Here is a 13,926-nt window from a genome sequence, read left to right as displayed (position 1 = left end):
GATAATATTGTCACTATATTTTCCAACAATTGAAGAGCTCAACTGTTTTCATAGAAACATTCTCATTACCGAGAAAGTATGATGTAAATGTCTGATTTATAATGTGTACAGAACTTGCACATTAAGCAGATACTGTAGAATAGATTCATTAGTATATAATTTGAACTCGAGTGTATCTTGCTTTAACGTATAACTTGATAAGTTTGATGGATAGACTAGACTCTAAATCAATAGTTGTACAATTAGTTTACAATTCAAATATGCACTGAGAAAAATTTCCATCGGATAAACCAATTAAATAGTGTCTCCGGTGGTTTATTTTTCCGATTAAATTATGGATAAATCCGATGAAATCTGATTTAAAAGCCAATTACATCTTTCATCGGATATACAATTTAATCGGATGTACCCGTTTGTTATTATGTAATTGGATTATCCGATTATATTTAATCGGACATTTTTCCCAGTGTATAATTTATTTATACACAAATAGCGTTGACATAATGTTGACACCGTTGAATGTGTAAGTAATGCAATTATGCGGAATTGTTACTTCAAGTCCATTAATTAGCATGCGATAATCTAACTAACATATTTCAGTTAGAGAAAATACGCCGAACGTATGCCGTATTTTTATCGTATCATATATATCATGTCACGTGTACAGGCAATAAACGGGATGTCACTAACAATACGTAACGTAACACACGCGCTGGCAATCGGCTATTTTCATCGCGGGATCCGTGACGGCTGATATAGAGCTGAAATATTGACTTTACGTCCTTTATCACGTTCATGACGTTCGTAAACTTAATATTTAATAATGTTTTGCATATACGATGCTTGCGAGAAAGGCATTCGCGGAAGCATCGTTGCGTATGCTCAGTGACACTTCGTAAGAATAAAGCGTAATGTAGACTCGAGTGCACGTAGATTTGCCAGACTCGCAATTGGTCGTACATGACGTTCACACGATCCCGGTTAATTTGGATTCAGAACAACTGGAAAGAAAGATACCGATAAAATAAACCACTTAAATTATTAATTTATGAATAATTCACGCGCTAAACAAGACTTCGAGTGTGTAAGCTTTAAAAGATTTTATACACGGATGTCTTGTAAAAGAAAGCATTCTATCGAGAAAACCGAATTCAAATATAGAAGAAATATTTAAAAATTATTATGAAACAATGCGTGTGAATATGCATAAATTGACAAGTTGTAATAAAGGAGAGAAGTAGATATTAACTCCAAGTTAAGTAAGATATTAATCATAAGATATGGAAGAAGAGAATCGTTGCAAGAATGTCGTCGATTCGGTTAGGAATTTATTCTTCGTGGATGTCAACAAAATCAGCAATTTCTTCAAAAGTCTAAGCAAAGGGAACGTCACCGCGGAAACGAATAATAAACGGAAAGTGATGAAAATAAAATCAGAGTCGCATCAAGACTCGTTTTGGATGCTTAAAATGTCGATAACATTTTTCAAGCTCATCGGTCTCGCTACGTTATCCCGTCATAGCGTCATCACGCGGGAAAAGAAAACGCCATTCACATTTCAGCACTCGAAATTTGGGATCATTTACAATGTCGCATTGAGTATCTTAGTGCTCGCCTCGAACTACCTCTCGGTACCGTTCAGGCTTACTGTGGAATATGCGAATAAGTCAAACTTGACCATAAGCATCGAGATTGTACAAGCTATACTTGGCTCCCTAGTAACTTGTGCGATTTTATTCAGCTACTGCATCAATCAAAAGTTATTGGTACGAATTGCTAATCAATTAGTGGACATCGAACACGAAATGGATCGTCTCTACCGTCTGTATCGTCCGCTGCGACGACAGCGTACCTTCTGCGCTCTGATCAACCTCTGCATCTTGAAGATTTGCCTGTTGATTCTTCTTGTCATTACCGATTTCCTGGCCTTCCACACGAGCCCGGTCTCCTGGTTGTCGGACATTATGCCGACGTTTCACGTGGGTTGGCTGTTGATACAGTACTTCATGTTGGCCACGATCGTTCACGCGGATTTCGTCGATGTGAATCAAGCGATACAGAGCCTAACCAGACCCGGCACTCCTGATCTTCGGCCGCAATCTCTCTCCGAAACGCGTCGTGTGGTGATTAGCAATTCCATCGTTCATCAACTGCTGCCATTGCGAGATATGCACTGTCACCTTTGCGAGATTTCCGAGGACATATCGGACTTCTATTCACTACCAGTACTCTTCGGCATTGCTTTTCTCTTTCTGACGCTCATATTTAACGGCTACTATCTTCTCTCGCCTCTATTGATATCCAGCCAAACCTTAGAGTACGAGGTTCTCAGTAACACTATTATCTGGTTAATATTCCTCATCTATCCCATTTCTCTCCTCGCTAACAGAATTACCAAGATTGTGAACGAGGTAGGATCATCGGTGTGATAACAAGCTCGACTTTGTGTTTTGATCACGTTATTTCAATCGATCAACAGAATATTTCAATAAAGATTTACAAAGTTGCGTGGCATTGTTCCAATTGTAAATTTATTTTAGGTCGGGAAAACGGGCAATGTGATACATGGTCTTTTAAGCTGCTTGATTAGCAAAGAGACGAAGTCAGAGGTAAGGCACAAAGTCGTGTGAAACTTTCTCAGGAGCGGTACCGAATGTAATCATATTTATCATAGATCTGTTACAGGTCAAGCATTTTTCCCTTCAATTGTTACATCGCAAAGTACAGTTCACAGCGAACGGATATTTCGCACTTGACAACAATTTTCTTCATTCGGTGAGAATATTTAGAATGTCGTGCGAGTGGTTGAATATAATAAGTTACATTTTCTGAAGCAATAATTTTGATTATTAGCTGGTCGGCACGGTGGCGACGTATTTGGTGATACTTGTGCAATTTCAAATGGGAAGCTCGTGCTCGTCAAGACCACAGTGTAATTGTACAAGGCAAGATTTGTTAAGAGCGAAATAATAAATTAAAAATAAAAACAGTTATAATATGTACCGTGTTTCTTAACTTGGTATCAAACATTCATTTAGATCGACATGCCGAATTGTAGCTAATTTCCTATCGTAACCTTCTGATGCATTCGGTCAATTCTAATTTGCAGAACTAAACATTGAAACAATAAGTCAATAAATTAACAAAGCCAATGCGGATTGAGCAGGACTTCGGGTAGTCCAATGGTTTAATTGTGTAAATTTTTATATACTGTTTTCATAACGTCCTGCGCGCTGAGTATTGTCGGTCTTAAAACGCAGATTCTTTGATATAACAGTAAAAAAAAATATATATATGTTTCTTATTAAAGTTAAATATCCGGTATTATGAAACATAGCAGTAAGATGTAATTCTAGTATAGATTTCTAATGTGAATTGTTTTCTTTAACGCTACCATCCATTGTTCATCATTTCTTTTTTTACAAAGACATCGTAACGATTGTATTCAGCGTACGAAACGCAATTTTATAAATGTTTCGAGGATGATGTTCCATATTTTCATTAGTTTCATTGTTTCATAATATTAAAAGGCTGCTTTCATCTAAGTTGTAAGATAATTATATTTGTCGAAATCACACACAAAGTAAAATTAATATTTTAGGATTAGTAGATATGTAATATATTTATCTATACACAGTACATTTTCTTTCTATTATTTTTCTATTATTAGGTTTCAGAATAGCCTACGCAGTTCTTAGCTTTCGAGATGTTAATATTATAATTAGAAAGAATGAATAAAAAATATTCAAGTGTAATTTTCTTAAGGAATGGTATTAGTCAAATTTCTTTCTTTTTTAATATGAACCGCTGTATTACAACATTTGCTAGTAATAACGTATGAGATATCCCTCGAAGGTAGTATTGATATACATGTTGTAGGATTTTTTTGGCATATACATGCGTAATATACGCGCCAGCAATCGGTTTTTCTTATCGCGGAATCCATGTCAACTGATACACGGCTAAAATATCGATTTTATGTTCTTTATTACACGTTTATGACTTTTGAAAATTTAATGTTTAATGATGTTTTGCATACTTGATGTCAGCAAGAAAGGTATTTGCGAAAGCATCGCTGTGTATGTCCAGTTCCACTTGGTAAGAATAAAGCGTAATATAGACTCGTCTGCATGGATTTACCAAATTTGCAATTGGTAGTATATGACGTTCAATCAATCGCAATTAATTTGGATTCAGAGCAACTGGCAAGATAGACATCGATAAAATAAAACGACAAAAAGTCATCACTTCATGAATTATGCATGTGCGAAACTTTTTAACGTACAAGATTTAAAGTGGGTAAATTGAAACAAATCTCTACGCGCGGGTGCCATGTAAGAGAAAATAGTGTACCAAGGAAACAGAATTAAAATATGGAAAATATTTATAAATCATTATGAAACAATGCATGTGACCACACATAAATCGACGAGGAATAATGAAGAAGATGCCAGTAAAATCACCAAACTCCACAGAAATCTAAATAAAGACAATGCCATTGCGGAAGAAGTTAATAAACATAAAGCGAGCAAAGTAAAATCAGAACCGCATCAAGGTTCATTTTGGATGCTCAGGATATTAATAATGTTTTTCAAATTCCTGGGTCTCGCCGCGTTTGCCCACCATATCATCACGCGGAAAAAGCGACTGACAAACACATTTCAGTACTCCCAACTTGGGATCGTTTACAATGTCGTATTGTGTAGTTTACTGATTGCCTCGACCTATCTGTCGATACCGTACATACTTCATTTGGATTATGAGAATAAGTCTAACTTGACCACAGGCATCGAGATTCTGCAAGGTATACTTGGCACCATCGTGATGTGCGCGATTTTACTCAGCTTTTGCATCGATCAGAAGTCCCTGGTGAGGATCGCCAATCGATTAGTAGACATCGAACACGAAATGGATCGTCTGTATCATCTGTATCGTCCGCTGCGACGACAACGTATCTTTCATGCTCTGATTATCGTCTGCGTCTTGAAGATTTTTCTGCTCATTTCCCTCGTGTCCACCGAGCACTTGGCCTTCGACACGGGTCCGGTCTCCTGGATGTCGGATATTATGCCGACATTTCACGTGGGTTGGCTGTTGATGCAATACTACCTGTTAGTCTCGATCATTCAGGCGGATTTTGTTGATGTGAATCAAGCGATAGAGAGTCTGACCAGTGCCAGCACACCTGATCATCAACCGCAGTCTCTCAATCAAACGCGTCGCGTTGTTGTCGGCAATTCCACCGTTCATCAATTGCTGCAACTGCAAAATGTGCACTGTCACCTGTGTGAAATTTCCGAGGATGTGTCAGAATTCTATTCACTGCCGGTATTGTTCGGCTTTGCTTTTCTCTTTCTGACACTCATATATAACGGCTACTATCTTCTCTCGCCTTTGCTGATGACCGACGAAATCTTAGAGTACGTGGTACTCAGTAATACTATTATCTGGTTAATATTCCTCATCTATCCCATTTCTCTCCTCACCAACAGAATTACTAGGTTTTTGAATGAGGTAGGATAATCGGTATGATAACCAGCTTTATTTTGTATTTAGTTTTGAGCGGATTATTTTAATTGTACAACCGAATACTTTTATCAGTAAATAAAACCCCCGAACGTTTTACAAAATTGCGCGGCATTTTTTCAGTCACAAATTTATTTTAGGTGAGCAAAACGGGCAGCGTGGTACATAGTCTTTTAAGCTGCACGATCGGCAAAGAGACGAAGTCAGAGGTAGGACATAAAATAACGTGAAACCTTCTCAGGAATAATACTCAACGTTACGTCATTTATCATAGATTTGTTGCAGCTTAAGCAATTTTCGCTACAATTGTTACATCGCAAGTTAGAGTTTACAGCTAACGGATACTTCGCGCTCGATAATAGTTTTTTCCATTCGGTGAGAATATTTGGAGTGTCATAATCATAGTCTAATATAAGCAATATCTTTTTAATTAATAATTTTGGTTATCAGCTGATCGGCACGGTGGCGACTTACTTGGTGATACTTGTGCAATTTCAAATGGGGAGCTCGTGTTCGTCAAATCCTGAATGCAATTGTACAAAGGAAGATTTGTCAAAAGTCGAATAATAAATTGGAAATAAAAACAGTCATAATGTGTACACAGGCAGGCAGGAATGCCACACATTTTTATAATGTATTTTATAATTGTAGAAATATCCAGGCATTCCTGCCTGTCTGTTTACCGTGTTTCTTGAATCGGTGTCAAAAATTTATTTAGGTGGTATCGGCATGTGCCAAATTGTAGCTAATTTCTTATTGTAACCCTCAAATGTATTCGATCAATTCGAATCTGTAGAACCTGAATTTAAATATGAAAAATTTAAATCTATACATTAAGGAAGCCGATGTGATTTGAGCAGGATGTAGTTGGTCCGATTTTGTGAAAATTTTTATATACTGCTTTCATCATGTCCTGCACGTTGAATATTGTCAGTCTTATAATGCAGTTTCTTTGATATATAATAGTAAAATATATGATACAAATATTAATTAAATATTACATGTATTATATATTACGTTAATATTATTTTACATGAACAAACATTATATCAAATTAATGAAAATTCGTATGCTCAAATGTAATAAACACAAATTTGAATTAGGAATAAAGGACTAAAAGCCGTAACAGGGCGTTAGTGTCTAAATATTTCGTATGTTAAATTTATTGCGAAAAATATCACCTCAGCCAGGGTTTGAATCTGAAATTGGTTGTAGACGCCCATCTAGTGAGAGGGAGTTCCAGGTTCAAACCCTGGTGGAGGGGTGATAGTTTTCGGAATAAATTTAAAGTATGAACCGATATTTGACAACAATTGCTAGCAGTAACGAATGAGATATCCCTCGAAGGAAGTATTGGTATACATGTGGCAGGGTTTCTTTGGCACATACATACGTAACATACGCGCTAACAATCTGCTATTCTCATCGGGATCCGTGTCGACTGATACAAGGCTGAAATATCGATTTTATGTTCTTTATCACACGTTTATGACTGTTACAAATTTAATGTTTAATGATGTTTTGCATACTTGATGCCTGCGAGAAAGACATTTGCGGAAGCATCGCTGCGTATGCTCAGTTGCACTTCGTAAGAATGAAGCGTAATATATAGAGACTTGTGCACATAGATTTACCAGATTTGCAATTGGTCGTATATGACGTTAAAACAATCGCAATTAATTTGGATTCAGAGCAACTGGAAATATAGATATCGATAAAATAAAACGATTACCCCTTGAATTATCACTTTATGAACGATGCATGTGCAAAACATTTTAACATGCGAGATTTAAAGTGGGTAAATTAAAAAAAATCTCTACGCACGGATGTCTTGCAAACAAAATATTGTATCAAGAAAACCGAATTAAAATATGGAAGATATTTGTAAATCGTTATGAAACAATGCATGTGAACATACATAAACTGACGAGAAATAATGAAGAAGATGTCAATAAGATCAGCAATATACTCAGAAATCTAAATAAAGACTATGCCATTACGGAAGAATTTAATAAACAGAAAGCGAGCAACGTAAAATCAGAACGACGTCAAGGTTCATCTTGGATGCTCAGAATATTGATAATGTTTTTCAAGATCATCGGCCTCGCCGCGTTTGCCCATCATATCATCGCGCGGAAAGAGAGACTGTCACACACATTTCAGTACTCCGGGCTTGGGATCGTTTACAATGTCGTATTATGTAGCTTAATGATCGCCTCAAACTATCTGTCGATACCGTACAGGCTTAAGTTGGAATATGAGAATAAATCAAACTTGACCACAGGCATCGAGGTCCTGCAAACTGTACTCGGCACCATGGTGATTTGCGCGATTTTACTCAGCTATAGTATCGATCAGAAGTCTCTGGTGAGGATCGCCAATCGATTAATAAACGTCGAACACGAAATGGATCATCTGTATCATCTGTATCGTCCGCTGCGACGACAACGTATCTTTCATGCTCTGACGATCGTCTGCGTGTGCAAGATTTTTCTGCTCATTTCCCTTCTGTCCACCGAGTACTTGGCCTTCCAGACGGGTCCGACCTCCTGGCTGACGGACATTCTGCCGACATTTCACGTGGGTTGGCTGTTGATGCAATACTACCTGTTAGTCTCGATCATTCAAGCGGATTTTGTTGATGTGAATCAAGCGATACAGAGTCTAACCAGAGCCAGCACTTCTAATCTTCGACCGCAGTCTCTCTGTCAAACGCGGCGTGTTATTGTCAGCAATTCCACCGTTCATCAACTGCTGCAATTGCGAGATATGCACTGCCACCTCTGTGAGATTTCCGAGGATGTGTCAGAATTCTATTCACTACCGATATTGTTCGGCTTTACTTTTCTCTTTCTGACACTCATATACAACGGCTACTATCTCATCTCGCCTTTGTTGATGACCGACGATATCTTAGAGTACGAGACTCTCAGTAATACAATTATCTGGATAATATTCCTGCTTTATCCTATTTCTCTCCTCACCAACAGAATTACTAGGTTTTTGATTGAGGTAGGAAAATTGGTATAATAGCAAGCTTTTATACAAGTAATTGTACAATAGAATACTTTTATCAGCAAATAAAATCCCGAGCGTTTTACAAAATTGCGAGGCATTGATTCAATCACAAATTTATTTTAGGTGAGAAAAACGGGCAGCGTGATACATGGTCTTTTAAGCCGCGCGATCGGGAAAGAGGCAAAGTCAGAGGTATGACACACGATCACATGACACTTTCTCAGGAACAATATTCAATATAACGTCATTTATCATAGATTTGTTGCAGCTTAAGCAATTTTCGCTACAATTGTTACATCGCAAGTTAGCGTTTACAGCTAACGGATACTTCGCTCTCGATAATAGTTTTCTTCATTCGGTGAGAATATTTAGATCGTCCTAGTCATAGTCTAATATAAGTAATAATTTTTTAATTGATAATTTTGGTTATCAGCTGATCGGCACGGTGGCGACTTACTTGGTGATACTTGTGCAATTTCAAATGGGGAGCTCGTGTTCGTCGAAACCTCAATGCAATTGTACGGGAGAAAATGTGTCATAAACAGAATAGTGTAGTGAAAATAAACAGCAGACATAATGTGTGCCGCTCACAATAAGTTTTTTAAATTGGCATATAAAATCAAATTAAATGTTATCGACACGCAAAACTGCACTGAGAAAAATATCCGATTAAATATAATCGGATAATCCAATTACATAATAACAAACGAATATATCCAATTAAATTGTGTATTCGATGAAAAATACGATCGGTTTTTCAATCAAATTTCATTGGATAAATTTCATCGAATGTATCCATAATTTAATCGGAAAAATTAACCATCGAAAACATTATTTAATAGGTGTATCCGATGAAAAGTTTTCTCACAATCAGTGTGCAGTAACGTCTTTTTGTATCCTGCTGATGTATTCGATCAGTTTTGATTTGCAGAGCTAAAAGATAAAAATGTAAGTAAACAGTGTACATAAATTATACATATTGTCAATTAATGTATATAAATTGAATACATTGTGTAAGTTATTTATTTAATATGTGTATAATGCATTGTAATAATTGAAAACGACGTCTGGCTAAACAGTACCTGGTATCACGGAGCATAGTTGTGAAATGGAATTGTACAGATTTGTAATGTAAATTTGTTAAAATATTATCAGCCATTGTTCATGATTTTTCTCACAAGAATATTTAAATTGACGATCTTAATTGATTAATAAATTTTTTTATATCACAAATTATGCTTTTATAACACCGATTCGAAAATATTTCGGGCAAATTATGAAACGCAAGCTTATTAAAAGTTTATCAAAAGTTAATTCGTCCAATACGAAATTCGCTTTTTAACGCCTCAGCTGTGTCACGAGTCTGTGTTTGGCTACGTATTTCGTAATGGGGAGGACAATAGTAAATTTTTTAATATTAATTGCACATTATTTATTTAAAGTAACACAGTATGGTTAAAGACATAATGACAGGCATCAGCTACTTTCCTTGTCAACTCGGAAACTCGGATAAGTTTCCGAGACGCATTCTTTCTTACCTAATCACAACCAATTAATACTACGTCGGCGATTATAGCCCATCCGTGAATTCGCTGCGATACGCATAAAACCTTGATCTTCGAATGAGAAGGTACACTTCTCTTAATTAATGCGCCGAAGATCACCATTGAATTGCACTAGCACACACATCATACATTTTTTATTCTCATACTATATATCCATAAATTTTACTATTTGCACGTTTATTTTTGCACCTAAGATTGCGATATACCTTCCACACTTCTTCGTATTTCTCTCATTACGATACGAAGCTCTAGCCTCGAAATGTTACACCATACCGAGTTGGTGTTGCAACCTCCACTTAACACAGATTTTATGCACAATTTCAAATGATTTATGTATATATGCGTGGACATGCTCTCTTTACGTGAAAATTTACTTAAAAGTATGCACGTCTATACTTTCCAATGCGATATAAATGTTTCGTATTGTTTTTACTGTAGGTCTTCTTTCGAGCATTCCTATGAATTAAATGTACATATTGTAAGATTTTTTTCTCCGTTGAAACATGTTTTTTCAAACTATCTGTTAGCAAAATGGCCGTATAAAAAAGTATATCGTATTTCGCCTATTTATTCTGCTTTCTAGGAATTTTATTATGAATATTTACGCCATAAATGATTGCATTTTGATAATTATAGCTGATTAGAGGAGTCAAGTTTTTACTGAAATCCTTCACCATCGATACATCTATCGCAGATCGTTTGAGAAATGATTTGCTCATTTTTCGATTTAGTAAATTCTTCAATGATTTATATTATCAGTTGGTTAATGCAAATATTCGGTCGGCAAGCTTCAAGTTAGTCATCTCTGTTATTTCATATTTTACTTACATAAGTTTAATATAAAACTTGGACTAGAATTTAACAAATTATTTTTCGCTAGAAACAAAGTTGGAAAATTATTCTTTTCAGGAATAACATATATATATATATATAATTTTTACTAAATTTTAAAATAATCTTAATTAACAAGCAACTATTTATATTCTCCAACTGAATATCTTCATCGATATCTAGTAAATAATTACAGGATTATTTATTACATATCGCAGACTGTACAGATTGATGGTATCTTTTCTTTTTAATTACGAACAACATCGGATATCCTTCAAGGGACTGTTTTTTTTTATCACTCTATACATCGCATGTATATCTTTATAATGTGAAAAATTTTCGTCAAAAATCTTGCAGTAAAGAAATTAATGTCACTATAATTAGAATATCGCAATATTGTCGCAATTGGGCGTGCCCAAATATTTAAAAAGTTATGATAATAGAGTTTGAAAATTGAACGCTCAAGATTTTGGTTAGACTGGAAATTTAATAAGTCGTAACAAAAATACATTATTTATTTTAGGTGTCTTTGAGAATAAACCTTTATCTAAACTAGAGTTATCAGTAAGAAAACTTTGTTTCATTTCAATTATCCTTTAGCGAGTGAGAGGCAATTTTAAAGAATTTTTCGAAGATTATCTTGAAGAGGATTGTTCCACAGTTCTATATTAAAAGGCCGCTTTCGTAAAAGTTGCAAGATAATAGTAGCTTCTAAAACCAAAAGTCAATATTACTTTACGACTTGGGGCTAAAGAGCAAATGATCTATACAGTTTATCTATACATGTAATATTTCTTTTTCTATTTTTAACTCACGAAATAGCTCCCACAGTTTTTGCCCCTCTAAGTTATCGTATTCATTGGAGAAATGAATAAAAACATCCCAGCGTAGTTTTCTTAATAATGATATTAGTCAGATTCGCATTCTTGTTAATATGCACCGCCATTTAGTAACAGTTGCTTGCAATAACGTATGAAATATCCCTCGAAGGATTGATATACGTATTACATATTGCGGGGTTTCTTTGGCATATACATGGTATGTGTGATTATAAAGTTACTTGAACTACTTAATTGTTACATGCAGAGTCATATATTATTGCATGATAACGCAATTCTTGCATCGAGTATAATCTTGCTTATTTTCCTATGATTCGTATAATATAAATCAGAATTTGGTAAATACGATGAATTTTAAATTGCAGCTGTCAGTGTTCAAATATTCCAATAATTACCACTGTACACACACTCGGATATTTGGCTCACGGTTTCTGGACATCTGCGCGATACTACGGTACTATTCTAGTACTATTTATTATACTATTTATTTCGTACATAACCATGGAGTGTAAATTACCGGTATTAATTATTCGAATATTTGAATGTATTGCAACTTGAATAATTCGCCAGAAAGAGCAATTTTCGTGAAAACTCAAATTTTACTTTGCAGTTCGCACTCCTCTTTTATAAATGCCACCATATTCGTTCGATGTCACATCACGATTCGGAAAAGTGTGCGTTTCTCACAAATTTCTAACACAAACGTGTCCTTATTGGCTCTATTGTAAACTTGTCCTATTGACATAAGTCAACAGGATGACACAAGTCAATAGACGTCGTCGATTTAAACTGTCTAAAGAAGTGTAGATCTTTTTAGATTTCACTTAGTATTTTACTTGCCGTCTACACTCACTTAAAACATGTATCTACTATACATCTTTATTATTTCGAAACATTTGTTTCCAATAATTCTTTTTCTTTCGTGTTTTGTGTTTCTCGCTATTCCTTGCAATTCGTATGCAATATTAACGAAGTATTGATTATTGCATAAATAACTACTAAAATTAACTGTTTTGTAACAATATGTATCGTTATTTTATCGGGCAGAATAGATGAGGTTTTATAAAATCACAATTGGATACTATTGGCAAATCTTGTTGAATTGTTTCTATGTACAAATACATTGAGACTATGCATGGCGGTTCTCATTTACAGTTGAGTATAAATTGTAGAGCACTCGCAAAGAGCGATGCCTATTGTTTACTGAATATAGTACAAATATAATACAATTATGAGTAATTGTTAAATGATAGAAATGAACATTGTATTTTTTGTAGGACATGAATTTTCAACAAATTAAGCAGTATTATCTATGACTTTTATGTCACGTAAATGGCAATTTGTAAGATAAAAATAGAGATCGCAGAACAAAAACTTCAGGATGAAAGTCTGGAAATTATCGATTAAAGAAACCTGTGTATCGCGTTAATATATGTTCATTTCTGCTATCTTCTTGTTAAACGGAAGTTTCTGCTGAGGTAGTACCATTTGCTTTTAAAGGACTGATGCTTTCCTTGGATCGTATTAAATCTACCTGAAATATTAAATTGATATATTTATTAATGTCTTTTTAAGTTAATCCTTTTAATACACTTTCCCTAAAGAAACAAGCAAGATAAAAAATTAAATTGCGTTAACTGATTTCATAAATTATCTAAGAAGGTATAACATTTTATGAAGAAAACTTACACGATTGCAAATATTGTATAATTAAAGAAGTATATGTTTCAAAATTATTTTATATGCTGTGCGATTTCGTTTAATTTTTTTATTTAACTATGAATAGTAATTTTATGGAACGGGTATATTACAAAAATATGAGGTAGTATTATAGGTATTTCGTATGCTATAGACATAACAATAATAAAAGACACACATATTATATAATAAAGATGTACATTTTTCGAAAATCATCTTTTGTGATGACTTATGGTGACATCTTTTTCTTCGTTGATACGCTAAATTATATCCTATAAATGATTAGTCTTAACGATTTTTTAAATAAATCTAGCATAATAAATTCATGCAACGGTAAAAAGTGACTAAAAGCAAAGACAGAAACATGCGATTAGATGTTTCCGTCTCATTTTACAAAGCTCAAGAACGACAAAAATTTACAAAATGAGAAAACGTCATTTCTGTTTCTT

At 34.8% G+C, this 13,926-nt stretch overlaps 5 protein-coding genes across 14 annotated transcripts in view; 4 read left to right on the top strand and 1 right to left on the bottom strand.

Moving 5' to 3' along the window:
• The first annotated feature begins 297 nt into the window (after window positions 1-297).
• On the top strand, window positions 298-2,999 carry LOC105566262 (putative gustatory receptor 28a). The gene is made up of 4 exons (XM_012020133.1): window positions 298-2,423; window positions 2,541-2,609; window positions 2,686-2,775; window positions 2,854-2,999. Exons 1-4 carry the CDS (start codon window positions 1,281-1,283, stop codon window positions 2,968-2,970), a joined length of 1,419 nt encoding a protein of 472 aa, XP_011875523.1. The 5' UTR covers window positions 298-1,280; the 3' UTR covers window positions 2,971-2,999.
• Window positions 3,000-4,046: 1,047 nt separating this feature from the next.
• Window positions 4,047-6,093, top strand: LOC105566261 (putative gustatory receptor 28a). Its single transcript, XM_012020132.1, has 4 exons — window positions 4,047-5,514; window positions 5,667-5,735; window positions 5,812-5,901; window positions 5,977-6,093. Exons 1-4 carry the CDS (start codon window positions 4,405-4,407, stop codon window positions 6,091-6,093), a joined length of 1,386 nt encoding a protein of 461 aa, XP_011875522.1. The 5' UTR covers window positions 4,047-4,404.
• A 1,335-nt stretch (window positions 6,094-7,428) lies between these two features.
• LOC105566260 lies at window positions 7,429-8,778 on the top strand. The gene has a single exon (XM_012020131.1). It carries the CDS (start codon window positions 7,429-7,431, stop codon window positions 8,554-8,556), a length of 1,128 nt encoding a protein of 375 aa, XP_011875521.1. The 3' UTR covers window positions 8,557-8,778.
• LOC105566259 (putative gustatory receptor 2a) lies at window positions 8,714-9,200 on the top strand (the record flags this gene model as incomplete). The annotated part of the gene is made up of 2 exons (XM_012020130.1): window positions 8,714-8,902; window positions 8,978-9,200. Coding segments are annotated over 2 exons (297 nt in total), but the record flags the coding sequence as incomplete, so codon positions are not given.
• A 2,207-nt stretch (window positions 9,201-11,407) lies between these two features.
• LOC105566242 (electroneutral sodium bicarbonate exchanger 1) overlaps window positions 11,408-13,926 on the bottom strand; it is a 51,269-nt gene continuing 48,750 nt past the window's right edge. For 8 of the 10 annotated variants that reach the window (XM_012020098.1, XM_012020104.1, XM_012020097.1 and 5 more), the window contains one exon: window positions 11,408-13,313. In XM_012020098.1, coding sequence (XP_011875488.1) covers window positions 13,236-13,313 — 78 coding nt within the window. In that variant the 3' untranslated portion in view covers window positions 11,408-13,235. The remainder of the gene's footprint in view (window positions 13,314-13,926) is intronic. The other 2 variants (XR_001009264.1, XR_001009265.1) reach the window with 1 other exon arrangement.

Source organism: Vollenhovia emeryi, unplaced genomic scaffold, assembly GCF_000949405.1.
Source record: "Vollenhovia emeryi isolate VEMERY1.0 unplaced genomic scaffold, V.emery_V1.0 DF939146.1, whole genome shotgun sequence".
In the NCBI taxonomy this organism is placed as follows: Eukaryota; Metazoa; Arthropoda; class Insecta; order Hymenoptera; family Formicidae; genus Vollenhovia; species Vollenhovia emeryi.
This window is presented reverse-complemented; position numbering and strand designations above follow the sequence as displayed.

Bases quoted from the DNA above. Each gene is read 5' to 3' on its own strand.
- LOC105566262 (XM_012020133.1), top strand. From the start codon at position 1,281: ATGGAAGAAGAGAATCGTTGCAAGAATGTCGTCGATTCGGTTAGGAAT. The intron at 2,424-2,540 runs GTGTGATAACAA...AATTTATTTTAG, and splicing joins TGAACGAGGTAGGATCATCG to GTCGGGAAAACGGGCAATGT. The intron at 2,776-2,853 runs GTGAGAATATTT...TTTGATTATTAG, and splicing joins ACAACAATTTTCTTCATTCG to CTGGTCGGCACGGTGGCGAC.
- LOC105566260 (XM_012020131.1), top strand. From the start codon at position 7,429: ATGCATGTGAACATACATAAACTGACGAGAAATAATGAAGAAGATGTC.
- LOC105566261 (XM_012020132.1), top strand. From the start codon at position 4,405: ATGCATGTGACCACACATAAATCGACGAGGAATAATGAAGAAGATGCC. The intron at 5,736-5,811 runs GTAGGACATAAA...GATTTGTTGCAG, and splicing joins GCAAAGAGACGAAGTCAGAG to CTTAAGCAATTTTCGCTACA. The intron at 5,902-5,976 runs GTGAGAATATTT...TTTGGTTATCAG, and splicing joins ATAATAGTTTTTTCCATTCG to CTGATCGGCACGGTGGCGAC.